Genomic DNA, 18,140 nt, shown 5'->3' with positions numbered 1-18,140 from the left:
TATTGTAGATGGAAATGTATTATATAACAGTATGCATATTATTATACGGGTTTTGTGCTTTCTGTAGTTTAACCACAATTTATTTTGTAATGCTTTTTGCTTTTCCCAAACAGATACAATTTAAAAAAATCTGTTATCTAAAACAAATCATTTTGGCTGATTGAAAATGAGATTATTTTTTTTTTTTTACAGCAAAAACTAGTTAAGATTAAAAATAAACAAAACTTTTGTTCATGACATATTTTGTTTGTCTGACTCAGACGTGAAAGTGATATTTTTTGTTGGCAGAGACCATCTTTAAACTGGGAAGTTGGCTAACTGTATTAAAGCAGCTGGCTGAAAGAATACTTTTAGTGAGATTGTTCATTGCCAATTGCGAAAAGAATTCTCTAAGGTTTCATTTCATAGCTCAACACTGTTGAGCTGGGATTTTGGACACAAACATTTCACAAGTGACATGAAGTCTTGACAGATTTTAACAGTTATGCGTGAAGGAATTAGTATTTCTTTATCCTTTCAATGCTGGTAGCAATTACTCTCTGCTTCGTTGCTTCTTTATTTTTTGTTTATTCAGGAGATGTTGATAGAAAATATGGGGATTAGTTTAACAATAATAAAAAGGTAAATAAAGAAAGTATGCTAGATCTATAAACAGTCACACTTCACTGTTTAAAGTTTAGAAGATGCACAGAATTTTCATGTTAGACATTGCCATGTACATGCTTCACTTGGTTGCTGCTTTTTACTTCATAGAAGTAAGGACAAGGTCATTGCTTCCTGATAGTGGTTGAAATGCAATGTTGTGTTTCTGTGAATTTTGAATATCTTTGGTGAAAAAATATGAATTTCCATTATATTTCTATACTTGTTTTTAATGATTCTATGCAGTCTGCTAGATAATTTCCATGTGCTGTTATTGCCAAAGCTGTAACTACACAAGTAAGAGGATGCTGGGTAAGAAGGACTTGTAAAGATATCAGATATTCTGTTTCAATTATACTATAAAGGCAAATTAAGTTTACATCTTATGTTAGTAACATCTGTACAGCGTTTCTGAGTACATACTAGTTGTACGCCCCAAATTCTTACACAGTTTTAAACAAATAGTTTTAGTCCTAAAATGTGGTAACTACATCTTAGTAATAACACAATTGAAATAGTCACCGTAATAATACAGCACAGAATACTATATCTGTAAAATGAAGACAAATGCAAAAAAACACTTTGATTACTTCTGGAGATGACTTTTGTACTTAATTTCTGTGGCATATTTTCTAACAACCAAAATACTGGTATTGCACTTAGCAGCAGATGAAAGTGTTTTATTTAATGTCTTTCTGATGACATTAAAAACTGATACTAAGCTCCTCAGAACAAGAAGGAGGCATTATTGCATTTCCAAATTCCAGGTTTTGATTCATTCTGAAGGTCTTTAGACATGGCTAATGGGGGCTATCTTTCTGAGGATGGAGTCCACAGTATCTTGCATCTTGGGTGAAGGTTCCTTTTAGAAACTAAAGAAAAAATAGTAATAATTGTATTTTGACATAGGCCTTGCTGAATTTCTGACTGCAGGATAGCAAGTAAAAATTTTAATAGACTTCTTAAAAAACAGTTAACTCTTTATGTATGAGATAGCCCCTTTAATTCTGATATTCCTTTTACTTCATGAAATTAGGGTTTCTAGGTCTTTCAGAATCATCTAATTCCAGACTATGTTGTATGTTGTCAAATGGTCATGGAGTATACAAAACCATCTCTGGTCAAACCCCATTTCTACTTGTTCCTGGAATATTTCAGTCAGAACAGTGTGGCTTCACACTATGGCAGAGATCTTACCTATTAAACTGTAATATATCAAAATCCACACATTTGGCTTGGCATCCCAATGTAATTTTCCCATTAGGAATGCAGTACAAGGTACCTGGTTGCCAATGCTCAAGCTGATCCAGAGCTGATAAACATTGCTGCACGCACACTAATGCCTGTTCAGCCACTCAGATGGCACTCAGAAACAGGCTGTTATCTCAGGTATGGAGCAAATACATGGAGCTGACATCCCAAACTGCCTGAGCTAATAAATCCTTCTGGGTGAGTACCTGGCAGAACAGTAAAAGAGCATGTTTGGATATGATTTGTGGTGCTTGTTATGTTATACACTTCTGCCACTGTGACTTTCAGGCTGTTACTACTCAGAAACCTTAAGGGATTTATGCTATTCTGACAATACTGGTGTTCAGCTTTGTTGTTGTTATTTGGCTTTTCTTTCCCTTGTCTTGGAGAGTTAATTTCAGTAAATAATCATGAAAATCACAGAAATGCTGATTGAAAGGGACCTGTGAAGATCACATACCCCAAACTTCCTTTTAAAGCAGGATTGTCACCAACAATCTTGTCTTCCATATCTCAGTATTGAAAAATGCTGAGGATGAAGATTGAATAATCTCTCTGGGCAAATACAGAAAGGAATTTGTTCCTAGCATCAATTGTGAACCTCCCAGCTGGCAGTTCACGGCTTTGTGTGTAGCAATCTTGTCTGTCATAGTTTGTTGACTTCCATTTGGATTTTTTGCCAACTTTGTAGAATTAGTGGGGTCTTCAGCAATATTTTGTCGAGTCTTGCCAAGACGATCAGTTCTGGTGCAGACGCGTTCTGCAGCAGAGCGGGGGATCAGACAGGCAGGGCCAATTTTTCTGGCACTAAGCCAATTCAAGGGAGCCGCCAGGACCTGACAGCCTTCGCAAGGGAGGTGAACAAAGCGAGAACGAGGTGTAGGTGGAGCCAGCAGCGCCCCCTCCCTGGCTGTTCATAAGCTGCCCCTAGGGAGCGTGAGCGACCAGGAGTGCGGTGACCAGGACGGGCAAACAGGGTGTGGCACATCAGAAGGGAGAGGCATGGCAGTTAGTACAGCAGTTCATGCAGGCAGGGTGAGCAGGAAGGGCAGAGCTTTCCCCCCCGCCCATACGAACACCTCCTCTAACAGTGGTCTACTGTACACCAGGCACAGTGTGCACTCCAGGAAGTCTGTACACACCCAGACCGACTGCCCGCTCAAAACTGCGGCATTTCAGGTCTCCAGGTGCAGGGAGTGCCTGTGCCTGTTGCTACCACCTCAGGGGGGCAAAGAGACTGTGTGCGTGAGGTGCGAACAGGTGGATGATCTGGTCCACGTCATGGCAGAACTCAAGGAGGAGGTCGAGAGGTTGAGGGATATCAGGGAGTGTGAGCGGGAGATAGACTTGTGGAGCAACTCCCTGCACGGCCTGAAGGACAGGCACCAGGGTGAGACACCCCAAATGGGGGTGGACCCCCTGCCCTGTTGCTGTCAGGCAGAGGCAGGGGACCTAGGAGTTGAGGAGGAATGGAGACAGGTCCCTGCTGGACATCGCAGGCGATGCCCCACCCTACTGGCACCACCTTCCCAGGTGCCCCTACGCAACAGGTTTGAGGCCCTGGAGCTTGAGAGACCGGTAGCTGAGGAAGAGGTAGAAAGTCTACCCAGGAGGATGCCTAGGGCGAGGAAGTCAACTCTGCATCTCAGGACTGCCTCCACCAGGACAGAAAGAAGGGTGATTGTTGTGGGCAACTCCCTTCTCAGGGGAACAGAGGGACCTATTTGTCAGCCTGATGGCCGCAGACGGGTCCCTATCTCTAAGGGGAAAATGGATCCTGGGCCAGGAGCTAAGATTGGATATTAGGAAGAACTTCTTTACTAAAAGGGTTGTTAGTCATTGGAATGGGCTGCCCAGGGAAGTGGTGGAGTCACCATCCCTGGAGGTCTTTAAAAGACGTTTAGGTTTAGAGCTTAGCGATATGGTTCAGTGAAGGACTTGTTAATGTTAGGTCAGAGGTTGGACTCGATGATCTTGAGGTCTCTTCCAACCTAGACAATTCTGTGATTCTGTGATTTTCATGCAAAAAGGAAAATATTGTCTAGACTGGTTCTACCCCAGTTGTTTGATTTGGAATGAGTTTTGTTTAAGGTCTGGTGAGTTTCAGGAGTAGAATAATGAGATCCACTATGTTTTAGCTTTTTTATTACCTAGCAGAAAACAAAAGGCATGGTTTGCTTTTATTTATTCTGGTTTGCAGATCACCCCTAGAGTAGAGAATGGATTTATGTTGATTTAAAGAGGAAGAGTAAGAGTAGGTATAAATATAGTTTGAGGTTGCTCTTAATCTTTCATATATACATGCTTGTCTCTCAAATATATTTTTATTTTTCTTTTAAATTGACTAAATTTGGTTTCCTTCTGAGGAGCAAGATTAATGGGTTATCATTTGCAATCGAGGAAGTTTTGTGTAATATGCCAGTATTTATCCCTACATCAGCCTGATGATCACTGCTTCTTCAAGCAACTATGTGTAATTTACACACACAATAATTTGAGAGGTTACCTAGAGTTATATCAATATTGACTTTCCTAAGAAGTAAAAAAGTGATCAATAAGTCATAACAGTCTATACTTGCTGTAGAATAAACATGGCAGATTGTGCAAGCAAAATATTTAAAATAACAGCATAGGGTAGATTTATTTAAATAGAAATAGTTATGTTGTTGTGGTTGTTAAATGGATATGAAAGGAGTAACTTATGTGGAGCTGCCACCATGCTGGACATTACACAGTCTATAATGCAAAGTTTTTGCTTCTGAAGAATGTGAATATCTGAGGAACCTGGGACGGCATAATTTACACAAATGAATAACTTTATTCACATAAGTAATCCTGATAAGACAATGCCTAGATATCTAATTCAAACACATAAAAAGAGGGTATATCTAAACACATTATGATTTAATACTAAGACTTAGCAGCTTCTCAAGATATCATCACAGCTTACACCTTTGTGTGTAAGTGCAATGGTCACTATTAATCAGATCTTTAGAAAGGGAGAGTACAAAAACAAAATATCCAACTATAACCAGCAATTTATGGATTTCTGAGCCAGGCCTGACGTGCAGAATATTTTAGCTCCTAGACACTGATGAATGAATACATTCTTAATTCTTCTTAATCCTTTTTTGAACTAGTTATGGCACAGCATTCTATAGCAATTAATTTTTGTAGTGTTAACTTCATGTAGCATCCTTTAGTTACTCCTTTACATTGTTTGGTTGTTTTTTAGCCTATAGTTTGAACACGGTAAATTTATTGTGTCTTCCTTCCTTCCTTCCTTCCTTCCTTCCTTCCTTCCTTCCTTCCTTCCTTCCTTCCTTCCTTCCTTCCTTCCTTCCTTCCTTCCTTCCTTCCTTCCTTCCTTCCTTCCTTCCTATGTAGAGTTAAGTTTAAAAGTTGCAGTAAATATTTGCATTATCAAAAGAGTTTCAGTTTTCATTAAGCAAATTATTTGATTGCACAGAAGGAGATAAATCTAAAGGCACAATTATAGGAATTAGCAGTTACTTATAACCTGATAATATTCCACATTATTACTGTTAAACTTACTTAACTTTGATGCTGATAAAAACATACGCACCTAAGTGAAAATGGAAATCTCTCCACTTTGTTAATTTGAATTCCCAAGACAGAATTTAATGTGACAGCTGTGTAGGTGGATATAAGATGTTGATTGAAAAGGAAAAAAAAAATCCGATTAGTTATGAAGAAAAAGACAAATCTTTTCTATAACTGTAAAATTACACCTCTTATGAAAGACATTTCCTGTCCTACAGAGTGAATTTAATGAAGTGTATTAAGTGCCTCTTTGGTGTAAGGGAACTTAACTATAGAATAAATTTAAATGAAAGATGCCTTCCTGTGTGTCAATGCAAAATGTAGTCACTGAGTGTAAGAACCTGAAATTTTGAGTCAGTGTCAGTTGAACAATGCTCATTTAGATCTGTGTTCTAAGACACTATCAGTCATGCGTAATGGAATCAAATTATGTCCCAAATTATTGTGTAAAAGAAGGTGCTAATGAAAGCAGTGATACAAGTTTTTTATTTGTTCAATCATAAGGATAAGGAAAAAAGGGAAGATCACCACAGTGGAAAAAGATGGAATAGCACAAAATTATAGCATTTTTAAACTTTTTTTTTTTTTTTTTTTTTTAATTAACTGTGGAAATCAATGTCCAGCGCAGCAAAACATGGTGTATATTTTCTATAATCTACTTAATCTGCTTGCATTTAGGCTCTAATACTGTCTATCTGTTAACCTTGTAGGAGCTTCTGGCTCTTTTGGAGTCTACCTGATTCCTCCCAAATGTAACAATGCATAAGGAGATGCTAATTAGAAAAAATAGGAATACTGTCATTGATGTTTCCTTCTATTATCTCATTCTCCCTCTGCTTTCATCTCAAAATAATTCATAATATGATCTCTTGAGAAAGACCCTAAAGTTTGTTAGATGTCAAAATGATGCACAGGGACTTTAAATTTACAACTCTTTTTTTGTCAGTACAACATACTATTTCATAATTCTATTTCATCAGCTAATTGAATGATAATTTGGCGAGTTACTCTCTGATGGGATGTTTGTCCTGTGTATGAAATTGCTATCCCTGTAGTTAGGTAATTTTCCCATTAACCATTTTCAATATCTGCATCTCTAAAATTTTTCAGTAGGAGTACAAACCCCTCAGAAACAAATTTAGTTGTGGGCTGCTCTGACAGTTGCCTGATTTTCCTCATTTGCCTTTTGTAACTATCTGACTAGTAGTCCACAGACCAGAAGACATTCACTGACCACAGGCTAAAGCCAACAGAATTTTTCAGGATTTCTTTAGCTATCAGTTTAAATCTAATGGGTATTTTAATTGTTAAGAGACACGTTTATTTGACTGAAAGATGCAGAAACATTGTCAGAAGTTAAGTATTTTTGTACCTTTTGTATCCACAGACAGTTTTTAATAAATTGAATAGTCCCTGAGTACATTCATATGAGGATAAACTGTATCTATTACGGTATCATGCAGGTCTTTAAAAGCGAAGGAAAGCACAATACCAGCCTAGAGTCGTATTGGTGGTGACTTAAGATATAGAAAAATAATCTGTGATATTCTTTAAAAAATCTATAGGTGCTTAGAGAGAGCAAGAGAGATGGTATGTGTACATGCTAAAGAATTAGTTGTATACTAGCAAAGAGAAGATGCAACGTACTAAAGCAAGTATAGCATTTGTAAGTGCTTAAAAATAATGTAAAGCAGGGAAACTAAAGTACTGCTACATATCTGCCTGTTCTGGTGAACGCTTCTGTGATTCATGTGCCTCTAGGACAGAAAATTTCTAGAGGCAGTTTATAAAGCGTAAATAAGGTCAGAAATAATATTTGTTTTGTACAATGGCAACTACACTACAAAAATTTGTAAGATGGACAGGACTAACCCTGAAATTCCATCAGATATACTTTACAGAACTGAAAAGGTCATAAATATTGAAAGTAAAATTAATCTTTCCAAAGTTCATTTTAAATGTGATCCTAAAAGGCAACACTGATATGAATAATTAGGATGCAAATCAGGCTGGAAAACCCTGAACGGAGGGATGAATGCTTGATTAGTGATTTAGTACAAGCCTAAGCAGGTATCTTTATGCTATTTTGTTGCAGCTGAATTAAAAAGCATTCCAGAATCTTTCTCTATTCCTAAAGCTTGTATAAAGTCTTTCCATTTTCTAATAAGTAACAGCATCACTGGAGGGCAGGTTCCATCAGATTATCTGTGGATTAAAGTGATAATCTTGGTGCAGTTCTAATGGATTGAAGCTGACATTAATTGAATGAATAATAAAAAAACTGTTTTCAACATAAGAGATTCTATATTAGTATCAAATTAATTCTCTGCTCTGTAAAATTGATGAAAAGGCACGAGAAAGAAGAATGGTGTATTTTGCTTGGTACTTACATGGTTGAAATGCAGACTTCCAACATCTTTAGAGTTATGAACTGCATGTTTCAATGAGTTGAGGGGAACTTGACTGCCAAGACTAACTTGTAAAAGCTGTATAACTTCTAAACTTCTGGAAAGCTATTTGGTGTGTCTGAGGCCAGAGTGTCTTGAGCTGAGCAAGAAATGGAGCAAAGGGGGCAGGAGACTTGCAAGGATGAATAAGGAACTCCTGACAAAACTCTAACATAAGTTGGAGGTATACAGGAGACAGAAGCAGGGACCACGTGGGGTGAACATGGGGATGTTGTCAGAGTGTGGAAAAATGTGACAAGGAAGGCCAGAAGTCTGAGGAATGGAAGAAAGTGAATGTTACTCTAGTCTTCAAAATGGGCAAGAAGGGAGCTGCAGGTCAGTCAGCCTCACCTCAATTCCTGGAAAGGGATTCCCTGGAGATATTCAAAAGCTTTCTGGACACAATCCAGATGTAACGTGCCCTAGGGGACCCTGGTTCAGCAGAGAGGTAGGACTAGATGATCTCAGCCATTCTGTGTAATGTTCAGGGTTGTTGCTGTGATGATCAGTACATCTACGTTCAGGCAATTAAAAGTATTGAGGTATGTTCTGATTCTGTACAATTAATGAGTAAATTAAGCTCATATTCAAAACATTTTCAAATTATGCTCTGTTTTCTCAGCTGATGATTTAGGATTCATCCCTCTTCGCTGAGATCAGACATACAAAGATTGCTATCTTAAACTTGCCTCCTTCCTCAGCCCTCAAGGCCTGTCGAACCATCCACTGAGATAGTTATGATCTAATTCAGAATTGATGATACATTGAAGAGCCAAAGTGGAATATTAGAATCGTTGTTCATGAACTGAAGCAACAATGTCATGAAAGAAACTGAGAAATGTTTAAATTCGGAACTGTACTTTTTGTCTTGATTATTATCTTCACACTAACGTAAAAAAGTCAGATTCTCAAGGTAGAAAAGTGACTAATACCTTGTTTTCAAGAATTGCACATAGCTAAAGAATATTTCCTAAACAGAATGATTGGAATGCATGTTATCTTGGGATTTCTCAAATGTAAGTTGAAAGTTAAATACACCTTGAAATGGTTCAGTTAAAGAATGTGTAATGTGGTCAATATTTCTGAAGTTATAACAGGTATTTTAGAGGTTTAAATATTAGCAGGAAAACGTTAAGGCTGGTATTTCGCTAGGTAAGTGGAATATGTCCTTCTCATAAGGGGGCAGTAAAGAATTTTATCATGTTTTACTTAGTATTACTCAGAGAAAAAAAAAAAAAGGGGGGGGGGAAATAAAGGCATTGATTTTCCTGTAAATCTTGATACTTCTTCACAAAAAAAAAAAAAAAAAAGTAAAAAAAAAAATAAGTATGTGCTTTCCTTTTATCCACGCACAATAAAGTGAATAAGAGGTTTTTAAAGTTCAAGGGATAACCTGTCCCTATTTTAGTTAACAATAAACTGAGCACAAAGTTGAGTGGATGAACATTTTGTCCTCCTGTTGTTCTTGCTCATGTGTTATTAAGCAAGCTGCGTGATCTGCAGCTTTAATGCACTTGTTTCTTTATGTGAATAATGTTAATGTAGGTTTTGTTTTTTACTCTTGGCAGTAATCCAGCAGATTATGAATGAGGCCACCAAACTTTTTCACAAAGCTAACGAGTTGTCTATCAATTCATTTTCTCTCCTTTTTCTCCCCACTCACAACAGATTAGGACTAAATTTGTGAAGAAAATATACAAATGGTACATTAATACATTTATGGATTACCAGATTTTCTTCCTTTTGGGTACTCTGGCTGGAATTAGTAGCAATTAAATTTTCAGTCAAAGGATGCTAATAAACAGTAGCCAGAATTTACTAGTAATCACTTTCATTTTGTAAGGTAGCTATCATAGTTTGTTGATGCAATGTTTATTTTTGTTTTTTAATACTTCCAGGCAAGCACCTTGGTATTTACAGAGCTAAATATTATGCTCTGCTACTGCTGATCATTTTATTAATAATCTTATGAATTTTGGTGATCACTGTTTTTCATCATGCTATTAAACTGATCTCCCTCATGTATCAAAATATTTGGAGCCTTTTCAAAAGAACTAACTGAATTGTGTATGTTGTCAATTTCTATGAAAAGTATGTACCAGCTGGGGAAAAAAGGGCAGCAGAATTTCAGTAGGTAAATCATTCCAAATTTAAAAATGAGAAGATACTTAACTGGATTTGTACTCACACAAACTACCTACAAAAGTATACATTTATCAGAAAACATAAGCACCTGAATTTGAAACATTTGCTAGCCATGGTTTATCTGAGTGCCACACTTCCCTCATGTTTTCAGGATAATTGCATGATGCATAGTAACAGGGATAAAGAGAAACAGAAAATAAGTACATCTTTTAATGCCATCTTATTTTTTGTGCATAGAAAACTTCGAAGTAAACAATATTCCAAGTAACTAATACTGGAAGAATATGTTATCATAAAAGATTATCTCTGTAGCTAGGACCATTGAGCTATTTTGTGAAATATCACAATAATGTAAAAAAAACATGCAGTATTAGGAAACAGTAGCCCAATATATTAAGTTAGGCTAAGAATTCTGTGGTAAAAAGCTAATGATTGCATTGAAATCAGAACTCAGTAAGACTGATTCTTTTGCTTCAACGTCATAAAGTAAGTGACACACTCACTGTTAGAGTGTGAAGTTATAAAGCCGGTGTCATTGACACTAACCAAGTGAGGCTAAAGTTAGAAAGCAACAACTGAAGCAAAAATAGTGACAGTGTGAGGGAAGTTGTAGGGGTAATGATGTGAGACTCCAAAAGACTTGGGAAAAAAAATCAGCACAGTTCACTGTGCCAGTGCTCCGTCACCCACACAGTAAAGAAGTGCTTCCAGATGTTGAGTTGGAACCTCGTGTTCCAGATTTTGCACTGAAACAAACTATTCATTATCTGAAGCTTCAAACTCCTTGTATATTTACCTACTAATTTTTTCTTGTTTTTCTTTTACTTTTCATCTGCAGTCTTCCCAGTAGTAATATGACTATGTTTGACGCATTTTCATTATTTCCAGGTTATTTTTGCCTTCAGTTGTATTTAAATGCCAAAAGTACTTAGGTATACAATTCTACATATGTTAATGTCTGATTAATGAAACTAACATCTTCTGAGATTCACAATGAAGCATCCTGGTGCACAAGTCCCTTGAAATCACCAATTCCTTTAACACAGTCCGCATCTGGACAGCATTGCATTAGGAACAATCAATACATTTTAGACCTTTTCCTTCAAAACAGTCATTGAAAAAGAAGATAATAGTGATGCTGATGTCTCTCAACATAAATTTAACAAATTCCTATGTCTATTGATTCTGAGTTTCTGATGCTTTGGGGAAAAACAAACAAATTATAAATGGCCTTAAGACTGGGAATTGAAAGAGATTTTTCCCCGGTATTGTTGGGATTCAATTATTGTTTCTTAATTTTCTCTGCCTTTAAGAATTTTGCATTTTTTCTCTAGGTAAAGTAGGACAGCATCATCAGAAAGACGGGGAGTGAGTTTAGGAGGAGTTAGATCCCCCACTTTTTCACTCCCCAGCCAATTCTAAGCAATGATTTTGTGCAGAACTTGAATATAACCATTTATTCAAAAGGGTCACTCTGTGCCTTATACCTTGTGCATGTGTGAGAAAAGTAATTCAGGCTACTAATGTGTTGCTAGTGTCTAATTTAGGACTGTAGATAAGATGTCTGTACCCAAAAGATTGTTTATACTTGTATTTATTTGATATTGCAGAGATGAGTATCTACCTTTTTTTCAACACTGATGCTTATTTTTGTTAATCCCATTATTCAATATTTGACTTTTCTTATTCTTCATGTATGAAATCTAGAAGTCTCAAATGTGAATCATAGAGTCATAGAACAGTTTGGGTTGGAAGGGACCATCTAGTTCCGACTTTTCTGCAATGGTCAGGGATGCCACCCACTAGATCAGCTTGCTCAGAGCCTTGTCCAACCTGGCCTTAAACACCTCCAGGGTTGGGGCATCCACAACCTCTCTGAACAACCTGTTTGGTGCCTCACCACCCTCTGAGTGAAGAATTTCCTTCTAACCTCTGATCTAAATCTCTCCTCTTTTAGTTTAAAGCCACTACCCCTAGTCAGGCTGTTGATCTCCACTGAAGTGGGATGATGTTAGCATTGATATGCTTTTAGCTTTTCCAAGTGATAAGACAAGGGGAAATAGCCTCAAGTTGCTACAGGGGAGGTGTAAGTTGGATATTAGGAGAAATTTCTTCACTGAAAGGGGTGTGCAGTATTGGAATATGCTGCCCAGAGAAATGGTTGAGTCACCATTCCTGGAGGTCTTCAAGAAATGTGTAGATTTAGAACTTATTAGCATGGTTTAATAGTAGACTTTAGTACTAGGTTAAAGGTTGGATTAGATGATCTTAGAAGTCTTTTCCAACATGAATGATTCTATGATTCTATGACATTTCTAATAGTTTTGCCCAGTCTCAGTTTGAAATTGTGTAACTGTGATTCAAGATGTCTTTAAGAATTTTGGTCTAATATTGATCAATTTCTAACATGAAAAAAAATGTTAATACAAATATTGATAGGATTAGTGCAAGTATAATGTTAGAGGATGCACATATTGTTCATGGTTGTAGCATGTTTGAAGTATCTCTCGTGCATTATCTGTGTAGGTAAATTGGAATACATCTCATTCTTAAAGTTGATAGTCTGTCATCCTGCTACCTAGCCCCAGAGTCAGTAAAATTAAAAAAAATAATAATCCTTATTCAAGATTCAGTTGTCTCAAAGTTTGCATTTTCTGACATTGTGAAATATAACTCACATGACATGCTCCTGCTTCAGTGTGGCATTCATGCATGCCTCCTCCTCAGAACAGATGTTAAGCACAGTAGTAACCATTCTTTTTATTTATACAATTTCAAATAAACAATTAAGTGAATGGTTTAAGATCTTGCTAAATTAGTCAAATTGCTTTATCATTATGTGCTTGTTCATATTTGTAACAGTAATAATTAGGCAATAAAACACTGCAAGTGACTGAGGACTTTGCCTCTGGGATGTTTCTCTGCTGAACTATTAAGCAATATGACACTAAAGAGGGAGCTAATATCTGTCTAGAAGCAGAGGAAGATAAAGCAGTCCAACTGCTTCAATTTTCATTAAAAAAACAAACAAAAAAAACCAGCAGTGAATTGTGTGCAATAACAATGATTTCTGGTTTTAGTCTCCATTGTCTAAAGTCTTTTATTTCCAATATACGGAATATTGGAAGATATTGGGGAATAGCTATTTCCATAACTCTCCAAACGTTGTGTGTCCTACATGAGGACTTACCCTTTAAAGCTTTTTGAACCTCCTATCCTCTTTTATGTCGAATGCACAAAGGAAAATGTTGCTACCTACTTTTGCTACAGGTGAATCTATTGTTACGGTACAGATTGTGATATGCAGCTTTGTATGTAAATATTTTTTCATTTATTTACCTTGAAAACTTTAGTTTTTAGCTGTACCTTTGTGACTTCCTGAGGTATCCACACATCTGCCGTTTCCTTGACAATGGCAATACAGATGCTGCTATCACCATGGGAATGGTACTCCTGAATGAAGCTGCTACTTCCAAAGGGGATGTTGGAAAGAGGAGAAGTAAGTTGCTTATTTCAAATAAAATAATGTTTGCACAATTAAAAGATATTGAGAAATTACAGATGAATCTGATTAATCCTGATTAAGTTTTCAAAAGGTATCCCTTAAAACAATTTTTAAGTTTTGTGGTGTAGAAAAGATAGCATAAACCTTCAGGAGATAAAGCTGCATTCATATGAAGTTGTAGCTGTAATATATATATATATATATATATATATATATATATATATATGTATGTATGTATATATATATATGCACGAATATGTATATATATAAATGGCTTAAGCATCCCCAGCCAACCTACAGGTTAACACAGCATCTCCGTGATGTAGTAAGGCATAGTGTGAATGATTTTTGGATTAGGATTATTTGAAAGTCAGTGAGTTAAAGAACAAGAGTTATAAAATATTGTTTTTAAAACATGAATTCAGGCATTTAAAATGCTTAAGATGACGATATTGGAAGGAGTGGAAACAACTCTCTTTCTTGGTACACTTTGCCAATATTGTAGGTTTCCACAGGAAAGTGAAAGCCCAACAGTATAGAACATACCCTATTCTGTAATGTCTAAAGATTCTAAGGCTGAAGTGCAAGTTTAATATTTTTCTGAATTTCATTGTCATTCAGAATATTTAAAAGATTTTTGGCAATAAGTCGTGTAAGAGCATGATATGAAAGTATGTAACTAATACTGCTTTTGAAAGAGACATTGACATGAGTTTAATCGGCATGCGATCATAGATCATAGATCCAGATTGCAGCTGGGTGTGTGAATGTAAGTGAAATAACAATGGACTACAGTACAAAATCAAACTCCTTTCTGCTTGTGGTCCTTACATGAATGCTTTCTGTGTACTTGCCTTGCATTGTTTGCTCATGCTTATGAATTTATTTATTCATGTTTTGAAGTCGTATTTGTGACTGATGATTTTTTGATGATAAAATGTGTTTATAAGATTTGTATATGGCTAGTTTTCTTAAAATAACTGCAGAAATCATATATTTAAATTTACATATGTCAGTTTTCACATGGCCAATTTTAATGAAAAAATGCATCTGTTTTCAGGTTCACTGACTTCATGGTTGCTTGTTCTTTGCTCAAAGCCAGCCACTTTTGACACAGAAATATTGCAATTAAATAGCAAAGGTTTGCCTAGGTTAGGAATAGTATAAGAAAAGCTTTTAAAACCAAATTTGCTCATTAGAACCAAAACATAACCTAATGTAGATGAGATGCATCTCAATTATCTGCAACAGCTTGTAAAACATTTTTTTTTATTTTTATTTTGTTTTCCCCCACTTACGTACAATTGAGTGAACAGTGATGACTGATAAAATTTTATGCTATGGCATATAGGTGCCAACTGCTGTTTCACATATCATTTCTTAATTTAAGTTTTTAGTTTGCTAATTCATTTGTAGCCTGAAAAGACTTAAAAGAGCTTGCATCTCATCTAGGTGCTATGAGAAGCTCTGTGTCATTATTACTTATCTTCAGTACCAGAAGATTAATATTGTTGTTAAGAGTAAAAAATAATTTGGCTACCAATCTTGGAACTTAATACAGTGTAATATTTTAGCCATTAAGAATTAGATACAGTAGCTACTAAACAGCCTTTGCTGTTACTTTAGCCTTAGAGGGTTGACTAGAGAGAACATGATTCCATTAGTCAAGCAGTATTTTTCTAAATGTGATTTGTTTTCTGAAAAGAACAAGCAAAAACCTGAAATGACATTACTTGATATGTATAATTTACAGGGTTACTAAATCCATTATCAGTGGTAAGGTGTTTGTATCCACACACATTTGAGTTGCAAATTGCTACTCTTTTCTTGAAAATACATTCATACTGACAAGTTATTTTTTCTTAATAACCATAAATATTATTTCCATGTGTGTTTGAAATCCTGTCAGAAGATAGCGGGCATCAGTAGGCAAGGCAGCAACAGTTTTGTATTTCACTGTCAAAATTCCTTATAAATGATTGACATAAATAATATTTTTTGTAGAAATTCCAGTTTAAATCTTTTATATGCTAGTAAACAAAGTTGTTTTCTTTCCAGTAATATGCCTGGTAGGCCTGGGTCTGGTGGTCTTTTTCTTCAGCTTCCTTTTGTCGATATTCCGTTCCAAATACCATGGCTACCCATATAGGTAATCTCTCAATAAATTCTCATTTTATATATTTCAGTAACTTTGAATAAGTTTAAGAATAGCTTTTAGGTAACAGATATTTAATTTTTATCACTGGAGTCTGTGGGATCTGGAAGAAGCAGGAAGAAAGGTGATTAATCAAAACGAACCAAAAAGGGCTGGAAAGCTAGTGGGGTTGACATGACTGTTACTGCAGATCAGTTAAATTGGTTTGAGCACAGACCATGGCATCTACGGTGCCACCACTAAAAATGCAAAGGAAAACATGTGCTTAAACTTATAAACCTTTTTTAGATATTTTTTTGTGCGTCTTTGAAACTAAGATAAAAGAAACACCAAACCAGTGTACAGTGCTAAGCTATGCTTTATCACCACGTTCCATCTTTTTTGTCAGAAACACCAGAGAGGAAATAAAGGGTTATGATCTTTAATTATATTTACATCTGCCAATTAAACAGTTGTAGTTTGTCAGACAAGAAGAAAAAAGTGGAGAAACAGTAAAGGAAAAACAGTTCTTGCCCAAGGATGTAGGGAAGCTCTCTCCATTTTGCAGGTGGATGCTCTCATCTGTGAGTCACCTGTAGAGTTCTAGACTTGATTCACATCGCCTTGCTCATCTGTTAACGTATTTTTTCAGCAGCCTGTTAAAAATCCATATCATTTTCTCTTAATCCCAGTATAATTTTTTTTTACATGAAAAATCCTACCCCAGAGGAAAGGGAAATGTGCAATTATGTGAAGTCTTCAGTGCTGTAGTAATGATGGACCAGGTTACTGAGATAAAAGCCATACAGTGACATTTCCTGAGTCATCAAGTTTGTGGAACAAAACAGAGAGATCTGTTGATTTTTCTCATTCAAAGCTTTCTTTTATAAGATGACTAAAATATTTTTAATGAGGAAGAGTCTTCTGTTGTTCCAACAAATCTCCAAGATTAATAGTTTTGTTCCGTTGACTTTTGATCCTATTTGAAACTATGCTGTTCTTTCTTTTGCTCCAGTCTTTGCTCCTTTTTAATATATTTTCATGTATATATATGTTCATATTATACAGTTGGCATAGTCTTAATGTGCTATGTAAGGCTTTACGATAGAGATAAGATGCATGTGAGCTGTTTTCCTCCCTCTAGCTGTCCACAATGCATTTTAAATAAGATGTTTGCCTTATTTCCAGTAAAATTGTTTTTTATAAACTAGTAGACTAATCATTCACAGAATACTAATCTACATCACTATTTAACATGGATGAAAGTAAGTGGATGATATTCAAGTTGCTGTATAGATACAGTAACATTTTGCTGAAAGATCTGACATGATGAAATGTCATCTAATACATATACAAAATATAAATAAAGGAAGGTTTTGCACCATAGATTGAAGGCTATATTTTGAAGTAGAGAACAAAAGAACTGTCTGTTAATTTTAACAGTTCCGCTGTTAATGCCACTGTTAACAAATCATGTAAAGAATACTTCTACAGTTTTTCTCTTAGTATTGCTTTCTATGACTAGCTCTAGTGCATTAGTGCAGTAGCCAGTTTTATATTCTGTGCTTTGTTCTACCATTCAAGACAATAGAGCTCTTCCCCTTGCAATATGCACAGAAGGGCTGTTCCTGCTTTTTACTCTTTCCTGCTGGAAAGGGAAAAGCTCTTTAAAGAGCTCAATACTATAATACTGCAAGATTTCATCAGTATGGGGTTTGTAATTTTCAATTAGGGGTAGTCTGTACAGCCTCTCGACATATTCTACCTTTTAGCCTTCAATAACTTGGGGTGAAGAACAGAATCTAGTCTCTAAAAGTGTGAGATATTCTTACTTCCCATTAAGAGCTTAGGTTGAAGTAATTATTAGCTTCATCTGCAGCACATTAAGGTCACTTTTCATTTTTAATTCTTTCATCTTAGGAATGTTCTTACCACATATTAACAACATGCTTATATGATTTTGCCAACTTCCAGACCTTGCATGGTATTTCTGAATGCTAACACTAGACATTTTAGACTCTCATGTTACACTTAAGATGTCTGAGGTTGAACCGTACCTTGTGAACACAACACCATAGATGTTCATGCATACTTGTTTTCTGGGGAATTTCCTTCTTTTCTTGCTAATGTTTTTTGCTGTAAATTTTGGGGAAGCAGATTTTTTTTTTCAACAACTGGATCTGTTCTTAGTGAAAAAATAAGACATCTTTTTTCAGTTGTCTAGCAGAAGTTGAAGCCTGTGTAGATTTTAGACTCCTCTGTTAGTATCCAAACTAAGAATAAAGGATGTGAAGAAGCAGGAGAAAAAAAAAAAAAAGAGAGAGAGAGAGAGAGAAAATTTGATTTCTATCAAAGGTTCGGTAAATTTAGTTTGATATGCAATGCATGTGGAAAAATGCACGTTATTATGTTACAGCTGGTGAAGAAAGAAATAAAAGAACTCTAGGATAGC

General features: G+C 35.9%; 1 protein-coding gene across 1 annotated transcript in view; it reads left to right on the top strand.

Moving 5' to 3' along the window:
- The window catches only part of TUSC3 (tumor suppressor candidate 3), a 123,732-nt gene that overhangs the window by 99,809 nt on the left and 5,783 nt on the right, over window positions 1-18,140 (top strand). Inside the window, exons 8-9 of the mRNA XM_084518202.1 lie at window positions 13,474-13,548; window positions 15,613-15,703. Of these exons, the coding sequence (XP_084374328.1) occupies window positions 13,474-13,548; window positions 15,613-15,703 (166 nt within the window). The remainder of the gene's footprint in view (window positions 1-13,473; window positions 13,549-15,612; window positions 15,704-18,140) is intronic.

The sequence above is a fragment of the Aythya ferina genome (assembly GCF_964211825.1).
Source record: "Aythya ferina genome assembly, chromosome: 4".
Taxonomy (NCBI): Eukaryota; Metazoa; Chordata; class Aves; order Anseriformes; family Anatidae; genus Aythya; species Aythya ferina.
This window is presented reverse-complemented; position numbering and strand designations above follow the sequence as displayed.